The following is a 26,590-nucleotide window of genomic DNA, read 5'->3' as shown; positions in this document are numbered from 1 at the left end:
AACAAAGATAGAACCCAATTTTGCTTTTTGTCTCACTCACTTTTGATTTTTGCCTCAACCACCAATGGAATGCAGCCCCTCACCCCCATCCCACCCCGGTTTCCACAAATGTATGCTGCTCTTGGGCTAAAAAAGGTTCTGCCACCCTTGCTCTAAAAAATGCACCGAGCAAACAAAACGCTATGACAATACTTTGGTATCATTCAATAGGTTCATTAGGGCACAAACTGAGCAAATCAAATGAGCGTTAACAAAACATGTGAAAAGACTGCAAGTGAAGCAAGAAATCTCTTTACACATGAGCAATACAAAAACAAATGCATAGTCATTTCCATATAAGCTAGAGTTACACCCTCTAATGTCAAAAATTCCTGGCAAATAAGCAGTAAAGTCTCCCTTTAGCAGCCTTACCCAAAGTTGTGCTACCACAATATTCTGGCTTACAACTTCCATTAGCCCCAGGTAGCACAAACATATTGTGGAGTTTTAGCCCAAAACTTCTGGTGGGAACCAGGTTAGGGAAGGTTGTATTACAAACACACACAACACAGCTACTTTGAATCTTCCTAAAGCATTCAAAAGCAAATGTTAAATTCCTACAATGTGCTAAACAAAGGAGAAATTACAACATACCAAGCACCATATTGCATTTGGAAGGTGGTGTCAGTGAACTGTAATTGATTCCACTTTAAAACATGAGACAACTTGAGTTACAATTATCTGAAGTACAGTGGTACCTCGGGTTAAGTACTTATTCGTTCCAAAGGTCTGTTCTTAACCTGAAACTGTTCTTAACCTGAAGCACCACTTTAGCTAATGGGGCCTCCCGCTGCTGCCGCGCCACCAGAGCCCAATTTCTGTTCTTATCCTGAAGCAAAGTTCTTAACCTGAAGCACTATTTCTGGGTTAGGGCAGTGTGTAACCTGAAGTGTATGTAACCTGAAGCATATGTAACCCAAGGTACCAGTGTATAGCACAGAGGGAGCAAAAAAATTAAAATCCATTACCAGACATCTAACCTTTTAAGGCTTGCACGTTCCAAGACCTCTAAATAAGCGGGGAGGGGCACTTTCATACTAACTCTGGCATGCTCCTACTTACTCTTGACAGGGTGAATTGCAGTGGGTTGGACTAGATGACCCTCACAGTCCCTTCCAACTCTATAATTCTATAATTCATTTGTTCTGCTTCCCCAGCCATCCTCCACCTTGTGTGCATCACCAAATGAGATCACCACCTTCCTACACACTTCCTTCTTCAGCAAGCTTATCCACCACCAACTGTCAAAAATTGGACCAGTATACAGTACTTTCATAAATCCCAGGTATATTATCCACTCCACAAGGTGCTGCACTCCCATCAACTTGCTTTTAAAAAATCTCTATCCTAGCTAACTCCAGCAAACACTCAGCCCACACACTCCTTTCTCAATTTGGTTAAGCAAAATTTTAGCTCAGTCAGTGTGGCTCTTCACTGAACCATCTAAACAGCCTGCCCTTTCAAAAGTTTACAATGTGCCTCTAGTTTATTTATCTCTAAGTTTTCATACTCCACCCTTCCTCCAGACTGAAGCATAGGGCAGGCAGCTTACAACAAAATATAAAATACAGAACCAAACAGAAAGGTTCCAAAGGCCTTCACAAACAAATGCATTTTTGCCTTTCATCTATATGTGTGTGCCTGTTATATCTTAATTTGGGGAGAGTTCCATAAATGGAGTGATGCCACTGAGAATTCCCTGCCTCATGTCACTGTCTTGCTTGGCCCACTGGCTGGCAGGACTATAAGCCGGGACTCTTCAGCAGATCTTAAAGCTCAGGGTGGCAGGCATCAGGAAACATTCTGACAAGAATGTAGGCCCCAGGTTGTTTAGACCTTGAATTGGGCTTGGTAACATACTGGCAGCCAGCACAATGCCTTCAGGATTGGAGCCATATGATCCTGTCAGGCCGCACCCAACAACAACTGAGCTGCAACATTTTCAAGGGAAGTCTCACATAAAGGGCATTGCAGTAGTCTATACAGGAGGTTATTAGAGTGATGAAAATGAAGGACAAGCCTTCCTGGTTCAGGAACATCCACAGCTGGCCAGAAGTGGGAATAGGCACCATCAAGGCTACTTTCACATCCAGTGATAGCTTGGAATCCAGAAGCACGCCCAGACTATGAACCTGCGCTTTCAAGGGGAGTGCTGCCCTATCCAAAACAGACCATATTCTTGAGCCTAAGAACCATGAACCCACAGCACCTTCATTTTGCTCAGATTCAGCTTCAGTTTACTGGATCTCATCCTGCCCAAAATAGCCTTGAGACATTGGTTGAGCACATGCACAGCCCCTGTCATTTAAGAGGAATAGAGACAACACTGGGTATCAGTATACTGAAGTCCCTGCACTCCCAATATTCAGATGACACCTCCCAGTAGTTAAACAGCACCAGGGACAAAACAAAAACATGTGGCACCCCACAGCAAAAATACCATGGGGACAAGCAAAAGTCTCCCAATGCTGTTTTCTGTGACAGAGTAAGAATGGAACCACTGTAGTATAGTGCCCCAACACCCAATTCATGGTCACTCTACAATATCATGGTCTGTGATAGAATAAACAGGGTAGCATACTCCGCAAGGCAAACTCAATGTCATACTCAGGTCAGAAGCCAGATTGGGCTAGGTCTAGAAAATCGGTTTCATCCAATAACAAGTGCAATTGAACACCACCCACCTTGATTACCTTGCCTAAAAAAAATGAAATATTTGCATCAGTTGTCCAGTACCTCTGGATCCAGAGAGGGCCTTAAGGAGCATTTGCACCACCACCACTTTAAATGTGGTGGGGCATCAACCCCTCTTACAATGTGGCATCAGTCACTGTCTGACCCAGCCAGACATTTAAAAAGGCAGGTAATTCACTGGTCTGGGATACACAAGCCACAGAGAAATCTCCATATGGCTTTAATCCACAAACAGCCAGGCACAGCAAGCCACAGGATACATCCTGAGGGCGACAGAATAACTCCATGCAGTGCAAGGGCATGCAAAACTGGTGAAACTCTACCATCTTGGGAGGGCGGGGAAGGGGTGTGTTGCTTTCCGTGGGTCAGACCTATGGCTGGGCACAGATTCCCTACTAACTTACATTGTAAAACACTCCGTGTACTTAAGAGTGCTTTTGGTCTTCCAGGAAAAGAAATTCAAACCTACACAAATCAGGCCACGAAGAGTTCACTGTTTGCTCTGAGTCACCGACTTTATAGGTGAGGAAAGGAAGAACTATTATAGATATAGTTCGTTTGAGAGCATATTGTGGGGGGAGGGGAGGGATTGTGCGTGTTCTTATTTGCAAGCCGCTTCGAGTCAGGCAGGAGGTGGTGCAAATAATGAAAGCCACAACCTCCCAAAGGTGAAAGTGGTCACCAAGCGAGTGGATCCGATGTCAAGAGTCGCCTCTTTTCCCTGCTCCGCTGTCCACAATTCCCTCTTTCCTCCCGGCCTGTCACACACACCCGCCTCCGGCAGGAGGACCCCTCACCTTCGGCCGCCTGCCTCCCTCTGTCCCTCCACCTGGCGCCTCCCGCTCACCTAAGCGCGCGCCCAGCATCTCCCCCCGCCCGCCTCGCAGCAGGTGCGCCGCCCTCCCGCCGCCCTTGGGCGACCCGGACTCAGAGCTCCCTCCGCCCGGCCGACCTTAAGTCTTCTCCTCCCCTGAGGAGAATTGCTACTCCGAAGACTGAAGCCCCTCGGGCGGCGGCGGCGGCGGCGGCGGCGCGCCCCTTTCCTTGCCCAGCCTGCCCGTCCCCGCGACTCACCGGGACGCAGCTGGAGGCTGCCGTCGGCGCGGCTGCACCACAGCGCCCGCTCCCCTTGCTGCAGGATGTAGTGGTCCTTGGCTTGGAAAAGCTCCATGCTGGGGGCGAGAAGAGCGCCGAGAGGGGAGGGAGGGAGGCCTCGCCTCCCCTCAGCCCGCCGCCGGGTTTCCGAGGCGCGGCGAAGGGACCTGCCCCGCTTGGCGCGCCGCGGCCACAGAAGCCGAGCGAGCCCTCCAAATTCCAAGAAGAGTGACGGGAGCGCGCTCACGCCCGGCGCACCACATCCGCCGCCTGGAGGCTGGGCCCGCCTCCTTCGGCTGTTGCCGCCCCTGTCGGCGCTTGGTGCTCAGGCCGGGAGGGTTCCGGCGCGCGAGGGGGAGAGAGAGCCCCGCTGGACACGTGACTCCCGCCGCCAGGCCCTTCTTTGTGGTTGTTTTTATCCTGGAGATAAGCAGCGAGGCTGCTTCGGCAGAGACAGGCGCCCGCGCTGGCCTAGGAAAAGACACAGATCTGTGCAGAGAGAGAGCGGTGGACCAGCGAGGAGGCTGTGCTGCTGACACTCATGTTCGCCAACCGTGTATACGTAGTATATGAAAGGCCGGTGCTGTCTGCCACTCATCCAGAAAGAAAGCATCGTTGTTTTTTGCTTGCTTCTCTTCTTTCACTAGCTCTTTTAGGACGTGGAGTCAACGGGGGGAGGGGGAAGGTCATCAAATCATAGGATTGTAGAGTTGGAAGGAGCCACAAGGGTCATCTCCTTTCTTGAAGCCATTGATGCAAGTCCTACCCTGTGGAGCAGGAGGGCACGATCTTGCTCCATCTTCCATGTGGCAGCCCTTTAGATATTTGATGATTGCTTTCATATCTCTCGAGTCTCCCCCCCCCCCCCGCAGGCTAAACATACCCAACTCAACCTTTCCTCCAAGACTTGGTTTCTAGACCCTTGGTCCTCCTAGTGGTGCAGCGATAAAACTACTAGCACATTTGCAAAGCTAAACAAGCTGGTATGCTTTCAAATTGGATAGCAGACCCTGTGTTGAGATTCCTGAATTACATGGGGCTGAAGTAGGTGGCCCTTAGGGTCTCTTGCAACTCTACAGTTCTGTGGTCAACTTGGTTGCCCTCCTCTGCACATGTTGTGTTCCAGCTTGTCAATATCCTTCTTGAATGGTGGTGCCTAGAACTGGATACAGGACTCCAGGTGTGGTCTGACCAAGGCAGAATAGAGCAGTACTATTACATTTGTTGATCTGGACACTATACTTTAGAATTAGCCTTTTTGCTGCTTCATCACACTGTTGACTCATATTTGGCTTGTGGTCTATGAAGACCCCTTTTCACACGTACTGCTGGCAAGCCACGTGTCTCCCATCTTATATTTGTGCAGCTGGTTATTTCCGCCTAAGTGGAAACCTTACCTTTGTCTTTATTGAAGTTCATTTCATAGAATTATAGAATTGTAGAGTTGGAAGAGATTCCTTCAGTGCAGGAATCACAACTAGATCACACATGACAGGCAGTGGTCCATCTAATCACTAGGGCAACATTCTATACATATTTGAATACTCAGTGGGACTTACTTCCAAATTAAAATACATAGGATTGCATTGCACATTTGGGTCAATATAAATTTGGCTTCTGCTTTGGTTTGCTACTATCAGAAATAAAAGATACATACTTGTGTTGTACCTAGGAAAATATGACAGAATTCTGCCTTACACGAAGTCAGACCATTGTTCAATCTATCTCAGTATGGTCTGTCTCCACACTGACTGACAGCAGCTTTCCAACTCTTTTCAGACAGCAGGTCTTTCCCAGATCTACCTAGAGATACCAGGGATTGAACCTATATTTATTAGCAGAACAGGGTCTTTGAGCCATATCCATGAACTGGGTGGCATGCTTGTAAATCCCAGTAGTTTAAAATGTAGGTCATCTGTTCAGATCATGCACTTATTTATCTTTCAAGAATATAATCTATTTACCAAATTATATTTTCTGTGGCATAATAGATGGGCGTTCAATGAATTGAAATAATTGAGATCGCCTTGTGGTTGGTAATGAAAGGCTTCTCATTGAAAGAACCATTCCAAACCCTACATATACAGATAAAAAATAATCTGAAGCTCTTCTTACCATCAATTAAGTACATTAATAGAGCGGCAAATTGATCATGCATTTGTTAAATGTGTATTCCCTTCGAACTCGACTATTATATGATTCTATAAGTTGTTAGAAGACATACTTTAAATGGCAGTGAGGCTGAACCCATGTATAACACACAGTTCCCTATCTCCAATTGTGGTTTTGCCTCAGTGGTAAGCACTTCTTGTCAAACAAGTCAGGGTACCCAAATTTCATTGAAGAACCTACCTACTGTCACCATTGATAAGACCCTGATATGTTCTAGAGCGCAAGAAACAGTTTTTGGAGGGTGGAAGACTTGCATGGAAAAAGCACTTTCTACTTAGGCAAAGTCACCATTGGAGGCAACCCATTATTGTTGCTTTATTTTAATAATTTAGATTTAATTATTTAGATTTCAGTGTTAAAAATGTTCATACTTGAACTTTAAAACATACCCTGAAGAATTTGCATAAAATGTCCAAGTTTATACTAGTTGCAAGATTTATAATTCTGAAGCACACTAAAAAGAGAGAGGTGTGTTTTGTTTCATTTTTAAGAGAATTGTTTTGTTTGGAAGAAAAATGCCGAGAGCCATGCAGCCCTATCTGTTATCTTAATATTTCATAAGATAAAAAATTATACCAAGGCAGAACCATTTCACTTTCATTAAAAATCGGTGCCTTAACAAGATTATAGCCAGAAGAATCTAAGGAAGCAATATTTACAATAATGTCAAGAAAGTCAACATTTATTATTGCTACTTTGAAAAGCCAAATGGCTTCTTTTTCTCGTGTCTATTTATTTTCCATACAAATAGCATATATTTAAAAAGCCCCATTTGTAATATGAGAGTTGAATGAACATGCTTGGTTAGACATTATTATGGGCTTGTTGCTCATTCTTCCTCTGATGGTTCTCTCTCATTCCATTACCTAACATCTTCCTTTAAACCCTCATATTAAATGTTTGAGCCAACATGTCTGCCTTCAATGTCACATCATGCCCTTGCAGTGCTGCAAAATATGGTGGTTGTTTTGGTACATTGGCTGGTAGGGTGGATACATCCTCACAAATGAATTTGTGTAGGAAATGTAATTATTTTTGTTGTTTACTTCTAATTACCCCCCTTTCACTTTTATCATTTTGCAAAGGTCTCTTTTACTCCTCTCCCATCTTTGTTTTATTTTCGTTCTAACTCATGTAACCCTTCTTATCTCTTGACAGGAAACAATCTTCAATCTATTTTTCTCTCTCTCTTGCTGAGCAAGGACAGGTGAAGGATATTTTCCTACTGCAGCTGGGGTAGAAGATAGATCTGAGGATTAAACATTTATTTCTGATACCTGAAAAAAAAGTGGTGATGATTCTCAGAGGATTCTCGTAGAGTTACATCTCATGGGCGAAGCTGTCATCTGAATCTAAATTCTATCAACCAAATGTTTAACACAGTCCTCTGCATGCTTATACATGTAATGTGCACACAGCCAAGAACAAAGCTTATTTTGATCTTCTCTCATCTAATTCATTGTGCTGATTCCTGCACACAGAGACTAAACGTCACAGTATTTGGTCTCTTGCACTGTGTTCTTCTTGAATTGACAACTAGACGGATTTCATGGTCCTGACAGCAGTAGAATTGAGTTTTACATTTTTTTCCAGATTCATTGGCAGCTGCTGGCCAACAGGAAATGTGTGGGCTGATGAAATACCAGCAATGCTGAAGGCAGGGCATGCACTTCCTCCTCCCTCTGACAACTTGTATGCTGTCTTATTACTTGTACCTTCAGTTTCAAATTCTGCTGGATAGGAGTACATTGTTTAGCTGTACAGTAGCTACAACAGATTAAGTATTGTTCTGAATACCCACACTGGGTCCCTTTCAAGCCTGTGGTTTTGTATCTGTAAAATGGGATTCTTTCTGATTTAGTGGAAGACGCTGCTTAAGTGGTCAAATCTGGGGCCTTAAGCCAAGTCATAAAATCATAGTTAGAGGTGACCACGAGGATCATCTAGTCCAACCCTCTGCAGTGCAGGAATCCTTCACCCAATGTGGGCCTGTTAAGCATTTATTGGTGTGACAATAAAGGTAAAGGACCCCTGAATGGTTAAGTCCAGTCAAAGGTGACTATGGGGTGAAGCGCTCATCTCACTTTCAGGCTAAGGGAGCCGGCGTATGTCCACAGACAGCTTTTCTGGGTCATGTGGCCAGCATGACCAAACTGCTTCTGGCACAACGGGACACAGTGATGGAAACCAGAGCACACAGAAACACTGTTTACCTTCCCACCACAGTGGTACCTATTTACTTCCACTGGTGTGCTTTTGAACTGCTAGGTTGGCAGGAGCTGGGACAGAGCAACGGGAGCTCACCCCATCGTGGGGATTCGAACCGCCAAGCTGATCAGCAAGCCCAAGAGGCTCAATGGTTTAGACCACATTGCCACTCATGTCCCTAATTAGTGTGACTAATGAGCTGGTGAAGGACAGGTGTGTTGCCTAGAAACAACTAGCTAGCGATGCTTTCAGCCCCCTCACCTGGCTGGAGGCAATGTCATTGTGAGTGCAAGAGAACAATAGTGTGGGGGCCAGTCTTAGCGTGGAAGACACAGAGGCTTGCTCTCTGTGCTGAGTCCAAAGTGGGGAGGGGGGTACAAGTCTGTTAATGCTGTGAGCCTTTCCATTTTATGGTCCATATTTCCAGTGACTTTCATTCAAAGGAATGTATGTAGTCATATGAAGTTTCAGCTAACAGGAGAACTTTTGAGATACATTTTAATATGTTATAGTTACCTACATGGCACCGTAGAGTTTACTCTTTACAGAATAACAAGTAAAAAGGTAGGCCTTTGTCCCCCATCCCCCCCCCCAAGTAGCTTACAAATGTTAACAGTGGGACAGAGTACAAATGCAAAAACCACTTCTGGGTTGTGTGGATGCAGTTGCATCTTCCTGCCCAAAGTGGTTGCATTGTGTTTATGTATTCAAATGCTAAGATAATCAATATTGTACAGTAAAAGCCTGAATATTTTATCATGTGCTTAGTGAGAAGGGTGGTGCTTGTGAGACATGTAAGGAACAATATATCTGCAGCTGCAATGTACTTTTGCTCGGGGATTGGGAATAATAAACACTTCCAAATTAATCTCTCTAAAGAAAGAGAAGAAAGAGCTCGTTTTAAAGGTACTGCTGCTCAGTATGAATGGGCAGGTTCCAGGATCCAGGATCCATCCATGAGCTACAGGCAGTTTGTGAAGGATCATCAAGCTGCTGGCAGTGTTTATCAGTTGGCACACTGACCATGTGCAGTCCATGTTGTCTTCTCAGGCACTGGATAAATCTTAAGAACATCTGCAAATAAACTTATGGTGACATTTGAGAATAAATGCATGCTAACTTTCTGGTAAGATTTCAGATGTACTCAAATGTAGGTAGCTGTAGTTGCAGCATTTGATTGTCGCATGACAAAAGAACAAGTATTGCTGGTTCAACTTCCATGCACCTCCTGACATTTCCCATGTTGGTTTGAGGATACGAACATGAATTTGTAAGGTCAGGAGGATATGAACACACCAACCAATAATAAAACCTTTTTGTTAGGTCTTCATTAAAATGAATGATCTTACTGTGAAACAATGATACTATGTTGATGAGCTTCCGCTACCTGTCTAGGATCACATATCCCAATCTCTTTAATTGAGCACTTAACCGCCTTATTACCTTTTTGATTTTAATCACTTGAGAAGGATAGCAGCTATCTCCTTTTTAAAGATAATTAAATACATCCTAATCTAGCGATAGCTCCCTCGTAATGTTGTAGCTGCAAAACTGCATCTGTAATCCTGCTGTGGCAGAAGTCCAACAGGTAGGGCTTTTCCTAAATGTGTGGAAAGGAGATAAACCTAGTGTGGTGTTGTGAGAAATAAATAAGTAAAATCATTTTTGGCTCTGGGGAACTTAAAAGTACTGTTAACACACACTCTACTTCTCCAAGCAGTGACACTCCAGGGGGTACAGTGATTAACCAATGTTTGGTGTACCGTTTAGAAGGAGGCCACCAGAGGTTTATTGATGTTTTGTAATATTGGTGCTTATTTACAAATCTGCAGGTGGGGATGCAGCTTAAGCACTCCCAACAGAAAGGCAAAGTCCACAACAGATCTCTAGTGGGACAGCTAGCACCCTGAAATGTTTCCAGAACCCCCAAACTCAGCTCTCTTCACTGTTTCTAGCCCTATTAAGATATCCTCTTCAGGAATGCATGAAGTAACCTCTCTCCCTAGTCTTTGTGCAATGAGCACAAGTATCTGAACTGATGGAGCCTTAGCGCGACTGCAGTCTTATCCTTTTGCACAGGCAACCCCTTGGTTAGTGGTGGTGTCCTTTTGTCAAAATGGCTGTCTCAGAACAATCTCAAAAAGATGTCATATCACAGCCTAACGTTCTCCGGATACTGTTGGACCCAACTCCCATTCTCCTGGACCATTGGGGCTGATGGGAGTTATAGTTCCAAACATGTATACATGAAGGAGTGTCTCCACCACCATTGTTCAGCCCGGACACTGAGATCCAGTGCAGAGGGCCTTCTGGCGGTTCCCTCATTGTGAGAAGTGAGGTTACAGGGAACCAGACAGAGGGCCTTCTCAGTAGTAGTGCCCACCCTGTGAAACACCCTCCTTTCAGATGTGAAGGAAATAAGCAGCTATCTTATCTTTAAAAGACATCTGAAGGCAGCCCTGTTTAGGGAAGTTTTTAATATTTAATGCTGTATTGTTTTTAACATTTGATTGGGAGCCACCCAGAGTGGCTGGGGAAACTCAGCCAGATGGGCGGGATATAAATAAATTGTTATTGTTATTATGTGGAGTGTGCCAGTTTGGTGAACGCTGCTGTATGAAGAAGCAAACTGCTAACTATTTAGCTCCCATGGCAACCTTGGTTTCCCTAACAAAAGACATTTGCTAGGTTAACCTGTCCAGCAGGTTTGCCCATTATCCCTTTCCTGTCCCTCCCCCCTCCATCTTACAACTGTGCACACCCACAAAATAGGCTGCCTGCTGTGTCCTGCCGCATGAGTCACTCCTTTCAGCTAGTCTCACTCCAATAAAGAGGCACACCCGGAACAGTGACTCAACGTCCACACTTAAGGGGTTGTTGTTGCTGGGCTTACAACATGACAATCTAGAAGTGAATGAAATGCACCTCTAATTTTAATTCAAGGTGGGGAAAGAATATGCCTGCAGCTATCAGAGGTTTGGGAATGCTACTCTATGAGGTTGGGGACTTTGGTTGGTTGGGTTCCTTCTGAGTTCAGTCCAGGTGATGGGAATGAATTGGCCTTGGTTGCCCTGCCCTTTATCAGGAGAAAACAGAAGAGTGCAACCCTCCTATTCTCAACTGATCTCTCCATTATACCATTGACCATGGTATCCATCTGCCACATCTTAGCAGGATGGGAAACGGAGGCACTGTTTTACTGTGGCTCTGATCCTATCTCCAGGGTCAGTTTCAGAAAATAGCATTGGATGGTGGTCATTTGGCTCCCTGGCCGTTGTGCTGTGAGGTGCCACAGGATACCATCCCGTCCGCAGTGCTGTTTAACATCTACATGACATGGTTGGGAGCAGCTAACAGGAAATTTGGGGCGAGGTGTCATCAGTATGCTGATGATACCCAGCTCTATTTCTCTGTGAAATCTGACACAAGGGAGGCCACGCAAGCCTTGGACCAGTGCCTGGACTTGGTGGTAGATTGGAGAAAGGCCAACAAACTGACTCTGAATCCTGGCAAGATGGAGGCACTGCAAGAGGGTTGTTTCCAAATCTAGATACTTGGCAAATTGCCTCCTTTGGGTAGGGTGAAAGAAAGGTAGCTAGTCTGGGGGGTGCTCCTGGATATAGCTTTGTCACCTGAAGCCCTGGTGGCCCCAGTAGCTAGGAGTGCTTGTTACCATCTTTTTATTAACTAGGGCATTCCATGATTAAACTTGATCCCGCTGCTGTTTTATTTTCACAGTGGCTGTGGGCTTGTTTTGGGGTTTTTAGTATTTGTTCTTAAGCTATAAAAAAGGTAAACAACCCCTGGACTGTTAAGTCCAGTCAAAGGCGACTATGGGGTTGTGGCGCTCACCTCGCTTTCAGGCTGAGGGAGCCAGTGTTTGTCCACAGACAGCTTTCCGGGTCAGGTGGCCAGCAGGACTAAACCGCTTCTGGCGCAACAGAACACCGTGACGGAAACCGGAGCACACGGAAATGCCATTTACCTTCCCGCCACAGCAGTACCAATTTACTTGCACTGGTGTGCTTTCAAATTGCAACGGGAGCTCGCCCCATCGCGGGGATTCCAATCGCTGACTTTCTGATCGGCAAGCACAAGAGGCTCAGTGGTTTAGACCACAGCACCACCCGCTTAAACTATACCACCAATGCTGTTTAACCTTTGGTGTGATCCAATTTGAGAAAGGTGGGGGTAAAAATGGTTTAAGTAACAGAGTGTCAGGAAATTTTTCATTTGCTACATTTCCATCTGTCTACCTATTTTTAAAGTCCCAGGAAGCAGAGCCAGTAAAGGAAACTTGGTAATTATGCCCGAGGATTCTATGAAACCTGAAAGCTTGCCCTTTCACATAGGTATATCCCCCACTGTAAAGTACAGCTTTGCCAACGTTGTAGGACTCACCCACACTTCTGTTTTTCCTGCGATTTCTAGGCACAGGTTCAGGAGGTTTTTTTATTCTGTCCCACTGCTTTCCTGGGAAAATGAACCTGTGCTATTTTGAACCTGTGGCTAGAAACAGCAGGACAAGCCACAGGACAAAGGGAAGTCCTTAGTTGAGCCCTTAGTAACATACTTCCCAGTGTCACAAAACCAGGTCATTTATGATAACAGGAGAACCTACAGAATCAATTCCATTGTATGAATTTAATAAATTTATCAAACATGTCGCAGGTGAACTGTCAAGTGGTGGACAGATGGTTAAAGTCATTCTATATTTTTTACAGAGAAATGTAATAAAATACCCACTCCTGACCTGCTTTATTGCCTCTGAACGTGTTTGATTTACCTCAGTGGAGGTTCCAAAGGGACCTCGTGCGTTATGTGCGAAAGTACACGGTATTCACAGTCCAGTAACGGGTCTGATTATGCATTTCCCTGCCTCCCTTGCTATTTTACAGCTTGGGGGAGCTGGCCCATAGCAATTAGGGTATAATGCTTCTAGGTGTCCATTGTCCTCCCAAGGCCTTTGCTACAAAGTACATTCAGCGTGATCTCAATAGTCAGCAGTATTTTTCACAAGAAATATAAAACCACCTTGTAAGCTGAGAGGCTAGGTCACTTTGCCCAGCGATGCCCTTCACTAGGAGCCTATTCGATAGCCTGGCTCATTATTCTATATAGAACACCTGCATGAAGGGGACTGTGTGTGCACACTCATGTGCTGAGAGAGAAAGGAGGAAGAACACGGTGGAAAAAGTTAACCCCCCCAGTCACCTGAAATCAAGATCACTTCACCCATTCAAAGACTGTAAACATGGCTGCTTGAAGGCTCTTTTGTAAACAGTGCTGCATTGCTCTTTAAATCTCCAGTTTTTATCATTTTTTTAAATGAATTTTTTATGTATGCTCCATAGAGACTTTGGTAATTAAGCAGAATATAGATGCCTTTAAAAATGACATTCTCACAGGCAAGTGCCATTTTATTCACAATGGAATGATGCCATGTTTGAGGTATCGTGGGTAAAAAAAAATGGCAGCCGCTGGGATAAATAACCCTGCTTGAGTTTTCTTTGCCAGGCTGAGGGTAGTTTACCTCAATTTCCGTTTTAGTCAATGTGCAAGTGAGCAAACAGCATGTTTTCTCTTCTGGGAGAAGTGTAGCATCCTTATAAAAGTGTGCTGCTGCATATGTTTGCTGTTGTCCTTTGGAGTCTTATACTAGTTTAGAATTGCTGCTATCTGGCCTGGAAAAAACCCAGCCTAGGTTTCTCCTTTCCTTTAACAGCAGCTTGGAATGCAGTAATCAGCAGGTAAAACCTTTTTACAGCATGGAGATAAGCATTATCACCTGCTCATGTGTGCCCAGCAAGTTGTTGCTGAGCCAAGGAGAGTGTAACAAAAGTTGGCAATTCTATTCCAGTTTATAATGAAGGGTGGGACAAAGCTTTTTTCCAGTATCTTCCAGCACCAGGACTCTGTGATGAGCATACAGTGGTACCTCGGGTTAAGTACTTAATTCGTTCCAGAGGTCCATTCTTAACCTGAAACTGTTCTTAACCTGAAGCACCACTTTAGCTGATGGGGGCTCCTGCTGTCGCTGTGCCACCGCTGTACAAATCTGTTCTCATCCTGAAGCAAAGTTCTTAACCTGAGGTAATATTTCTGGGTTAGCAGAGTCTGTAACCTGAAGCGTATGTAACCTGAAGCGTATGTAACCCGAGGTACCACTGTAAATTGATTAGTGAAACGATATTGCCAGGTGTCTCAGACTGCGCTGGGGCAATACTGTTTTGACAAGTCTGCAAGACAATCTTAATCTTGTCCATGCTTAAAATAGCCTAATAGCCACTTCTATATTCTTGTATGTTGCCCTCTGGTCAGAGGCGTAGATGGGGGAGCAGGGGGCACTGGGCCCCACACCGCGGGGGGGGGCACTTACCGCGTCCAAGCCATGCGTCTCTCCTGGGAGTCAAGCGCCTGTAGGCTCCATGCTGTCCCAAAAAGCAACGCGGGCCTGCAGAGTGCCAGAGCGGGACGGGGCTCAGGCACTGGGATTCTAGCACGCCCTGCCTTGCTCCTCTGGGCATCTCGCTCCGTCCGCCCCCCCATGCGTCCAAGTGGCTAGCTTTGCTGCTGCCTCTGGTTTATCTTTTGCAACACAGATGCTGCTGTTTAATAACATTGGTGGAACAGGTCTTTCTTCTTCTCACACTTCACGCAGATCTTGGGAGTAGAGGAGCAACTGAGGTTCCACCAGTTCAGAGACCAGATAGAGGAAGTGATTCAATATGGCAGCAGTACCGGGGGGGGTGGGGGGGTGGCGGCGCTAGTGCACACAGTCACACTACATGGCTGTAGGGCATCACTTCACACAATCAAAATTAGTCAGAAGCAATCTTTCAACTAGTGGTCTTCAGCTAGCTGAAATGCAGCCTTCAGCTTTTTAATTAGCAAACAATTTTGCAAAGAAATGTTGCCATTCAATCTGCCAGCAAGAAGTAGGAAACTAATTGAAGAAACTGAAAGAAGCTTACAGTCTCTGCTTATTTTACTCATTCTTTAACTTCTGTGCTAATTTGTCACAAACAAACTTGAAAGGCTCATTATCACTTCATTTGCTCAAGGAGAGTCTACCAGCTACCCTGGTACTCAACATAATAACATTATCACATCTTTTATTGGCAGGAGTGGGGCAGTGTTAGTTGTTATCCTGTTTTATTTGTTATTAAGTGACTATTTCTAAAGTGCAGTGGTGCCTCGCAAGACGAAAATAATCCGTTCCACGAGTCTCTTCGTCTAGCGGTTTTTTCGTCTTGCGAAGCAACCCTATTAGCGGATTAGCGCTATTAGCGGTTTAGCGGATTAGCGGCTATTAAAGGCTTAGCGGCTTAGTGGCTAAAAGGCTATTAGCGGATTAGCGGCTTAGAAAAAGGGGGGAAAGCGGGGAAAAATCGGAACACTTGCAAGACGTTTTCGTCTTGCGAAGCAAGCCCATAGGGAAATTCGTCTTGCGAAGCAGCTAAAAAACGGAAAACCCTTTCGTCTAGCGGGTTTTCCGTCTTGCGAGGCATTCGTCTTACTGGGCACCACTGTATGGTGTTCCAGTTGCCCAAGAAGTTATTTTCCCATAGGGCTTACTGAAAATGTTGTAACAGATACTACAGCTGAGCAGCTAATAAACAACATGCAATAAAGTGAGCAAGACAGTTTATAGGATTGGGCATTAGGATCCGAAGAGCATTGCAAAATAACAAGTCACTACACCTGGCATCAACATGGGACAAACTCTGTTTTCTTATAGCAACGCCACTCAGCCAGGAGCAGAGCAGAGAGATAGATGAGTCCCCTCTGGCTATTTCTACAGCATTGACTGACTCCACTCTTCTTGACAGAAATAGGATGACTTTATAATAATATAAGTCACTGCTTTTCTGCTGCTGCAAGTAAAGCAGATCCACAGGATCAGTTTTTAAATATCTTTATAAAATGGGGATTGCAAAAGCAGCAAATCGATCCACATAATCTAAAACCCCATTTAAAAAATTGAGCAGCTAAGAAAGACAACCTGAAGGCGAATAAAATGGAATAGTATGCAACTGACAAATCATTACAAATTAGCACTTCCCTCACAACACCAGTAGCCAAAAAATGGAGATGATGAAATAATAATAATAATAATAATAATAATAATAATAATAATAATAATAATAATAAATTATGCTGCCCATCTGACAGGGCTGCCCCCACCCACTCCAGGCAGCTTCCAGCAAAATATAAAAACACAATAAAACATCAAGCATTAAAAACTTCCCTATACCGTGCTGCCTTCAGATGACATCTGATGGGAGGGTATACAGGGTGGGCACCACTACTGAGAAGACCTTCTGCCTGGTTCCCTGTAACCTCACAGTGAGGGAACTGCCAGAAGGCCCTTGGAGCTGGACCTCAGTGTCCAGGCTGAACGATGGGGGTGGAGACGCTCCTTCAGGAAGCCAGGTGGTGGTAGAATAAGACACCTTGAAAAACCTTTTAGGTTATCAGTTGTATTCAAACAAATATATGACTATGTTTGTCTGAGATGGTGCTGTCCTCTCACTTCTAGACATTTTCTTGGAATGATATTTGTTACAGTACCTGAAGCTATAAATCACTCTTCATACAGAAGAGCTTACAGGGTCAGACAACAGTTCATAAACAGAAAAATGTGTGTGTTTTTCTTTCTTGGCACAATAATCTTGCTTAAGTACTGTAAGATCAGCTGAAAATTGGCACCGCAGGTTCCACAAAGGGGACGAACAGTTGCCAAAAACTGGGACATCATTACACTTCCTTTATTAGGTGTTTACATTGCTGTTGGCTGCCGGGTGACAGTGAGATAGATAGCTTCATCCATGCAAACTACCAGAATAATATGATTTACAGTCACAAAAATGCCAAATCATTCTAGTCTCTGGCAATCCTCGCTGTTCTGCCGCTCAGCTCCCAAGCAACCTTGTCATTTTAACTAAGCTATGTATGAAAAAGCCATGTCAATTCTAAGTTGTAATAGTTCCAGGAATGAATAAGCAAAATATTTACATCTCCCCACCATCTTAGCTAACCACTGTTTGTATTCTGAAGCAAAGACATAGTGTGTAGGTGTATGTGAGCATTTTGATGTTTAGTTAATATTTAAATCTATGTCTTCTTTGAGATTGGGGAAATTCCCATTTTAAAGCAACATAGGTACCTAAAATCAAACCAAGGGAGCAATCATAACTGGGGATGGGACAGAGCAGCAGATTCTCTGCCACACTGGCAACCCTGCTGCTGGCAAGGGCAGAAGAAGGGTAGTAGTACGGTTCAATTATTCTAATAATTCACTCTGGAGCAGAAAAATCCCTGAAAGTGTAAGTGGATGATTTAAGGAGGCATTAATGGCTTTAGAAGAGGCTTAAACGAATCGGCATATATCTTGATAGCTGCTGCAAAACCATAAGAGGGGTGCCCTATATACCTTTAATGTATATCTCTTTTGAAAAGAAAACAAAAAAATTCCTTCCAGTAAACCCTTAGAGACCAATTAAGTTTGTTATTGGTATGAGCTTTCGTGTGCATGCACACTTCTTCAGATACCTTTTGAAAAGGTTAGGGAGATCCAGGGGCCTACAGCATCCACGGATCATTACCAGCATCTTTCAGGAACCTTAATCCGGCTTTATGTCATGCACCTCACTTGGGGAGACCTGTTCTAAGTATCATGAAGTATGACTCCAATAACTGATTTAAACTAAATACTACATATGGGTCTCTCTTCCTGGCTGGTGGGCACTCCTGAAGCCTTTATATCAGTAGCTACTTTTAGAATATTTTCTGCATCGTGAAGTACCATACTCTAAATGAAATGTTCATAATTCTCAGAGGAGGTAGTCAGAAAGATTAAAAAGGACAGCCACACCCTCTGAGACTGCTGTATTATAGTCACGAAATTGGAATCGCTGATCACTATCGTGCAGAGGCTAAAAATGTTTACTGCTGCCTTTGCACATACGATTATGTGCAGGACGTTCCCATAACCTTGGCAGGGAGATAGCTTAATATTCATCAGAAATGACTTTGCATGAAGAAGAAGAAGAAGAAGAAGAAGAAGAAGAAGAAGAAGAAGAAGAAGAAGAAGAAGAAGAAGAAGAAGAAGAAACAACAACCCAAGTTTTCCCACTGGTTGTATGACCTTGGTAGGTTCTGAGCCAGCTGCCCCAGAAGTGTAATGTATCTATGTATTCTCTCCAAACCATTTTATGCATCCTCCCTGCTCTGGTGTAGAGAAACTGACCTAGAGGAGACTGACCGTGTGGCATAGTCATGATTAGATTATGCATGTGGGCACTCTCAGATTCAAATTGCCCATTGAGCCACAAAGCTCAGTGGAAGCCAAAAGGATTCAGCACAGGCCCCACTCAGTACTTTGTAAGGTGTGGGGGGAAGGGTGGGGGAGACACATATACATTGTCTTCAACTCTCTGGACAAAGGGTGATATAAAACTGTAATAAATAAAGGCTAATCCTGGTAAGATGGGATAGAAGGACCAAAGATCTTTGAACTTGAGAACACAGGCTGCATGCAGGCACACCCACCTGCACCAAATCCTGAGATCTGTAATTTACCCCTCACAGAGCTAGCACCCTTAACAAACTACAGTTTCCAGGATTCTTGGGGGTGTTTTACATTTATGGGGGGGTGGCCTCCTACACAGAGTTACTACTGGCTGAGTAAACATTTATAAGACAGCGCTGTTAAGAAGTTGCCACTTCCTTCCTTTTGCAAGCCTGTTACTCAACCATTCTCAGTCCCTGAGTTCAGTCTGAAAAAGAACAAATGAGCAAAGAAAATGTTGCTGAGAGAGAGAGAAAGAATCCTGTGTTTGTTGGTAATCAGTGATTCCCAACATATTGAGAATGGGGAGGACTACCTAAAAACAAATATATTCAAGCCTTAACTCTTCACTTCAGCATAATACCCAGAAATGGACTTTCTGAGGATGGTTACTTGGGTATTAAGTCCTTCAGGTTTTCCACTTGAGGAGTTAACTTTCTCACAGCCCCTGTTGATATTTACCGTATTTTTTGCTCTATAGGACGCACTTTTTCCCCTCCAAAAATGAAGGGGGAAAGTGTGTGCGTCCTATGGAGCGAATGCAGGCTTTCGCTGAAGCCTGGAGAGCGACAGGGGTCGGTGCGCACTGACCCCTCTCGCTCTCCAGGCTTCAGGAAGCTATCTGCAAGCCTTCGGAGCGCGGCGGGAGTTCCCACTGGGTTCAGAAGGCTTGCGGTTAGCAGCCTGCAGCCCGAAGCCTGGGGAGCGCTGCGCACCCCAGGCTTCGGGCAGATATCCGCAAGCTTTCGGAGCCCGGCGGGAGAAGGCTTGCCGGTAGGAGCAAGCTCCTGGAGCCGTTCTCCAGGCTTCCCCCGCCCCCAGCCCCACGGCTAAAAAGGAAGCCAAGACAGTGAGCGGGATCCATCCCGCTTGCTGTCTTGGCTTCTGCCAAAGCCGCGCACAGCCTTTCCTGGCTGGAGAGGTTGTGCATGGCTAAAGAGGAAGCCAAGACAGCCAGCAGGATGGATCCCGCTGGCTGTATTGGCTTCTTTGCTCTTTGGGGCTGGGGGGGGGAGAATAATTTTTTTTCTTTATTCCCCCCCCCCAAAAAAACACAAAACTAGGTGCGCCCTATGGTCTGGTGCGCCCTATAGAGCGAAAAATACGGTACATCAGCTGATATTTGGATGGCCTCAGGGGTTGGTGACATCCAGTGTGATTTCTTATTCTTACATGCCATCAAGGAAAACAATGAAAATAGCCCACCCCAATGTCATAGCACAGTGCTTCTCAAACAGTGGACTCAAGGAACCACCAGTGGGGCTTGTTCTTGAGGCACTTTCAGGTGGGCCTTAGTGCCACAGCCTGAACTCCTTGCATGCTGAGTCAAGGGGGCTTGAGAAGAGGAAGAGAAAGAATGGCTGCCTCCTCCAAGGCAAAAGGACCAGAGGAGGTGTTAAAAGTGGGATAGAAGTTAATATTTATTATTAATAATACAAGCACTGCCCCCATGGAAGGATTTGTTCTAAAACACATTGGGCCAGGGATAAACTTCATCTCAAGCACCTGGATTTAAAAAACCTTCCATTGGTACTTCCCCAGTTTTGTGATACATACTGTTGCACGCAACCCCAATCTCCAAGCAGTGCATGATTTCATGTTTCCTTTTGGGAATGAGGCACAGCAGAGACTGTGGCGCCTTTATGGTATTTGGTTTATTTACACGTAAATACAACCTGAGCCTGCAATGGAGGGATTCACAGCATTAACACTTCAAAAGGGTCTTGTTTCTCTCATAGCCATAGCCTTGAATTCAAGCAGAAATCAGCTGGGGCTTCTCTCTTTGCTTTTCCAGCCTGAAGCTATTTCTTTTAGGTCCTCTGTGCTCACTTTTTGTCTTTCTATCTAACAGACAGTTGTGGGAAGGAGGCCAACCCGCTTACCCTCTGGTACACAGACATTCCTTTGTTTCCCTTAATGGCCCATCTCCCAGGCAATCACCTCATGAGGAAGCTAGCCTGTCTTATATTTTAACACTTGCTAGGGTTATAGGGATTACAAATCTGGCACCCACAAACTTTTTGGTGTGTTTCACCAAGCCCTACTGCAATCCATATTTTCAGTTTAAAGTACAGTGGTGCCCTGCAAGACGAATGCCTCGCAAGATGGAAAACCCGCTAGACGAAAGGGTTTTCCGTTTTTGAGCTGCTTCGCAAGACGATTTTCCCTATGGGCTTGCTTTGCAAGATGAAAACGTCTTGTGAGTGTTCCGATTTTTTCCCCGCTTTCCCCCCCTTTTTTCCTAAGCCGCTAAGCTGCTAATAGCCTTTTAGCCGCTAATCCGCTAAGCCTTTAATAGCCGCTAAGCCGCTAATAGGGTTGCTTCGCAAAACGAAAAAACCGCTAGACGAAGAGACTCGCGGAACGGATTAATATCGTCTTGCGAGGCACCACTGTACTTCTGATGTACATATTTGAGAAAGAAGAATTGACCATATAAACCACTTTCTTTGTTTTGAATATTCCAAGGTGGGTGGATTTTCTTCTTCCTAATATGCTATTTTAATAATGAAATAATGATAATATATTGATTTATAGCCTAAAAACAAGCAATCATTTCTGGCTTGGAAGAAAGAGCAGCTGTTTGAAGAGAGCCTTATTCCCTATATACATGGTTGTGAACTGCCCTCTGCTGGTAAAGATGACAAAATATCTATTTCCCGACAGAATATTTCTTCCCCTTGGTCCCTCAGACTAATGGATTGAGGAAGCTTTGCCTAAATGAAACAAGATTCCAATAAAATAGGATGCAGCTTCGCATGCTTATGGCCAGAGATTCAATTCATGTTGTGGAAGAACACTGCCAGGCAGAATACACTCTGTATTTGACATGTGACTAAAGTCTCTCCCTCCCTGTTTGTTTTTTTAATGGGGAAAAATATTGTGTATGAAGCATCTGTATGTGAGAATGTACCCACATGCTGCCTGTGTCACATAGTACCTTCAGAAACACCACATACACACATATCCATTCATCTACCTTCAAGAGCTCTGGCCAATGTGCAAACTCAGTCTAACAAATCCTTTAGGACACACCTCATGCTTTTAGCAAAGAAGACCAATCAACAGATTGCTATAGATATGCTCTTGACATCCTTTCCTAAACAACTAGTGTCACATGCTGTTCCTCCTGACAGGGCCAGAAACCTCCCCACCCTCAGGACTCTCTTAATAATTACTTGTAGTACTTATATTCATGCATGCGTTTTCATCATTATAAATGGTACTGAGCAGAGTAAGGAGGGAATGCACATTTGGTCTACAGTGATAGAGATCCATGGCAGAGCAGGGATTTGAACCCAGATCTCCCCTATCCAACTATAAACTAGGGAGGTTGATCTCACTCCCTGATGTGGTGAAGCACCAAGTGAGAGGGACTGTAGAATCATCTTATGGTATTAACTGACCTAACTCCAATGTATGCCTTGTTTGGTTTGGTATCTGGTCTTGGTCCAGAGCGAGCTAGTATTAGCAGTTGCCGCCTTATAAAGTATGAAGTCTTGTCTTGCCCACAGCATCTGTGATGGATGCTTTTCTGTTTCTAAACCTCATCTTCATGAGGCTCTTGATGGGACATGGCAAGGAAGGAAGGAAGATTTCTGAGAGACTTAGGCCACAGTCACACCATACATTGAAAGAACTGTAATACCACTTTTAACATCTTCCCCCAAAGCATCCTGGGAGCTGTGGTTTCTTAATGGGGCTGATAGTTGTTGGGCATCCCCTATTCCCTACCCAGAGCTACATTTCTCAGAATGGTTTAACAATAAATCTGTCTGCACAGGGAATTCTGAGAATTGTAGCTCTGTGAGAGGAAATGGGGTCTTCTAACAACACTCAGCACCTTTAACAAGCTCCCAGAATTGCTTTGGAAAAGTCATGACTGTTTAAAGTGGTATCACAGTGCTTTAAATTTAAGGTAGATGTAGCCTTACAGTGCAAGCCAAACAAGCCATGTTGAATTCAATAGGACTGACTCCCAGATATATCCAGAATTGTCATCCCAAGACCTCTGAAAACAAGGGCTAGTTGCCGGGCTGACCCACCCATGTGGCAAGCTGCCTCAGGCAGCAGGATCCACAGAGGCAGCAGATCTATCCTCCAAGGAATGCATTGCCCGCTGCCACTGCCATGGTAGCAGTGATGGTTGTGGCACACTACTTGGAGGTCAGATCTGCTGCCTCCTCAGCAACTCCCCGCCCTGCCATGCCACCTCCACAGCAGCCTGGCTGCAGGTAGGAAGTGCTACTGGTCTACTCCCATCTCTACAAAGAAAAAAACAGGGGCTGCCCTCTGGGGTCTCCTGGGCTCTACACCCAGCGTGATTCAGAATGGGGGCCCTTTTCCCTCACGATGGCTTTTGATTACCACTTCAACCACTGGGTAAGGTTAATTTGATTCTCCCCTTGTGCCCAATGTAGATCTTTATTCCCTCCCCTTGTTCCTGATGTAGATCTTCACTCACCCTTCCTTTCCTGGTTTGGGGGGGGGCGCTTTTTGTGGTTTGCCTCAGGGGGGCAAAATGCATTGAGTCAGCTCTGGGACAGGATAGCCCAGGGACATCCCTGCTGTAGACATGGAAGACCAAGAACACAAAACATTCTCACCAGCAGAGCTGAGGCTTGCATTATTCAGGCTGGCTCTTTCTGAGAGTCGCAGCCTGCCAGATTTCTCACAGGTAATTGTGTATTCATATAAGGCCAGTTCACAAACTGATCTGCACAAATGCACCAGCTCATATTCCCCTAACAGAACAATATGGCTTTTAAGTTCACTCAGTAATCTGCGGTAGAAACTTTACACATTCTAGCTTGGTTCTGCTAGGAATCCTGCCAAGGAAAGCTGTGAGAAAAGGCACTGATGCAACTGCTTTCACATCCGCCTTGTCCAGCCCTTCCCAAGATAGCCACACCCTTATTTGAGATATTGTTTGCTCACATTCATCTGATCTTCCTGCAGAGCAAGCTTACCGTTTGCTAGCACCACTCTGTCTGTTTCCACCACCCAAGTGGCATGTTTCTAAAGATTTATTGTGATCCTACAGAACCTATTGTCAAAAGATAGAAGCCTATCCAAGGAGGATGCAGAATCACAAAACAGTTATTTCTTACAAATTACTACAATTTTTGCTTAGCATGCATGTAAGAACATAAACTTCTTGCTGGGTCAAGCCATTGGACCATCTAGACCAGCAAATCTGCTGATGCTGACAGTATATTTTTGATCCTTTTTTGTATATTTTATATACAATTTTTTGTATATTTTATATTTTTCTCTAAATGATACAGATACTAGTGGTTCCTGAGTCCAGAAATTATGCAGGCAGCAGGTTCTAGATGGAGTAATCATGAGAGTACCTTCTCCAGTATTGCTTTACCCATCTATTAAGATCTGGGGATGCCCTGCTTGCCACCTCAACTTTATCGACATTTGGTTGTCTTCCATGTTGTCCTCGTTTAGATGCAAGGTGACAACCTTCTCCTTCACCCAGGCCTCTGAAATGTAACCAGCCTTCTTTCTGCGACTGCTGCATTGTATATATTATCATTGTGTTGCTAATGTTATTTTTATTGTTTGTACTGTTGGCCATTCTGTGTTCCCATTGGGAAGAAGGACAAGTTATAAGTATGAGAAAACAAATACATAACATGATATCAGTGTGTGCTGTGACTGATTTTGTCCATTGGGTGTTGGTTCTTCAAAATTACTCTCACCCTGTGTCTTGACTAGGGGAAATAATATTTGGTGTTAAATTCTATTACGCATACAAGTATTTTGCTATCAGTTTGAACTTGACAATGTTGTTTTATTTTACAAGTTATCTGCAGGGTTCAATATCTTAATAGTCAGACTTAGCAAGAGTGCAAATTGGATCAGCTGACACCTTTCTGGGATGGGGGAACTGCTGCCCTCCAGATAGTCACTCCTAACTCCCATGATTCCTAGCCAGCACAGGATGATGGGTGTTGTAGTCCAACGACATCTAGAGGAGTGCAGGTTCTCCATCGCCTTGGACAGTTGGTTAATATCTATTTGTGATGCTATGAAAGCATGCAAGTTTTCTACAGCTCTTGGTCAAGCAGGTGGTGAAAACAAAGATACTGTTAAAAGCTTGTGTTCATTCAGATTAGTCAGCCTGTATCAGCTCTCATCTTGTCCCCAGGAATAAGAGATATTGTGCATAAATTGCTGATCCAGAGAGTAGCATCCAAACCAATGGATTGAAATTCAAGAAAGGAGATTTCAACTAAATATTAGGATGAACTTTCTGATAGTTACAGCTGTTTGACAGTGGAATGGTGATGGGCTCCCCTTCACTGAAGGTTTTTAAACAGAATTTGGATAGCCATCTATCAGGGATTCTATCGTTGTGATTCCTGCGTTGTTGGGGCTTGGACTAGATGACCTTTGGGCCCCGCCCAACTCTACAGTTAAGTTTTATTATTCTAGTAATCTCTCTCTTACATTCTCACACACTCACCTGTTTCACCTTTCATGTTTCATTAAGTTATTAAATGTGCGTACTGTACTGACTGGACAGGATTCAGGATTTTTCCATAGTAGAAATCTGATAGCAAGATATAACATTGTAATTGTACCCCAAAGAAATCACACTGATTATGCCAAACAGTTCAAAGAAGCATTGCCTTGGAACCAGTAGTTTTTTACCTCAGGTGCAGGCGTTAGCTTAGAGGGGGTTAATAATGTCTGATCTGCCACAGCATCTTTCATTCATACATCTTAAAGCATTGTTCCAAGCCTCAATTAAGCTTTACATCATCTCGATGATGTAAGCAGTGTCATTTACATGACTGACGAGAAGTTGAAAGGAGAACGAAGGGGTGAGGTTACAGTTTTCCGAGGAGGCTGCCTGCATTCAAAGTTAGTTGTTAATCTTTCCTTAAGTACTGGATGCAGAAGTACCCTGCTTGTTAAAACAGTGCTTCCCAATTGTTTCTCATTGTGAAGGATGTGAACAATTTTCTGTCTTCTGAAAGCTATCCACCTCTCCCATGGGCTGTGTAAAAACTTGGCTCCTCAACAAGTATTTGTGGCCCTTTAATTATGGTTGGACTGATTGCTTCCTTTTGAGGGTGACTGTCCAGTACTTGAAGAGATAAGAGCATCAGGAGCTGTTAACATTCAGTACTTTGGGGGGCAGGGGGAGACAGGGCATGCCTTTTATGAACATCATGGAGGCAAAATGGATTGACCTTTATGGAGTCTCACAGGAACTGCACTCAGAAGATCTTCCCAGACAAGCAGGTTTCAGTACAATAGTTGACTATTTGTTGCATTTGGTCCAAGTGCTTCCATTGAATATTATATTTGCCTAGCATAGCATGCCCTGCATATTGTTCCTTTAGAACTGAGCTGCTGCAACAATGCTTCATCTGCCCCAGCTGCAACAAAACATGTCTTTCTCATATCGGTCTCTACAGCCACAGCAGGTGCTGTAACCTTCCAACAGTTTGACTTCACTCCCAAAGCAGCACTCCTCCATTATCTCCTGAGACAGACAGATACCAACCAAGCATTTAATACTTATTATTATTATTATGTAAAATTGAGAAGTTTGAGGGAGGTGTCTGACATCATGGGTGTTTTTATAGTTAAATTGCTTTGAGATGTTTCATGGGCAGCAATTAATAAATAAAACAAATGAAAGAAACAGATCTTAAAGGAAGTCTAGCGTTTCTGGGTGTTGATGTGGTAAACAATATAATTATTGCTGTCATTCCTATGTTCTCACTAAATGCCATATCCTCCCTTCAAATAACCAGGTCTCTGCGCTTGCACTGGAATATT

General features: G+C 44.3%; 1 protein-coding gene across 1 annotated transcript in view; it reads right to left on the bottom strand.

Moving 5' to 3' along the window:
• The window catches only part of INPP5F (inositol polyphosphate-5-phosphatase F), a 41,004-nt gene extending 36,903 nt beyond the window's left edge, over window positions 1-4,101 (bottom strand). The window contains exon 1 of the mRNA XM_081192857.1: window positions 3,808-4,101. Within this exon, the coding sequence (XP_081048983.1) occupies window positions 3,808-3,904 (97 nt within the window). The 5' untranslated portion in view covers window positions 3,905-4,101. The remainder of the gene's footprint in view (window positions 1-3,807) is intronic.
• Between the last annotated feature and the right edge of the window lie 22,489 nt (window positions 4,102-26,590).

This window comes from Podarcis bocagei, assembly GCF_964188305.1.
Source record: "Podarcis bocagei genome assembly, chromosome: 4".
NCBI classification, from domain to species: Eukaryota; Metazoa; Chordata; class Lepidosauria; order Squamata; family Lacertidae; genus Podarcis; species Podarcis bocagei.
This window is presented reverse-complemented; position numbering and strand designations above follow the sequence as displayed.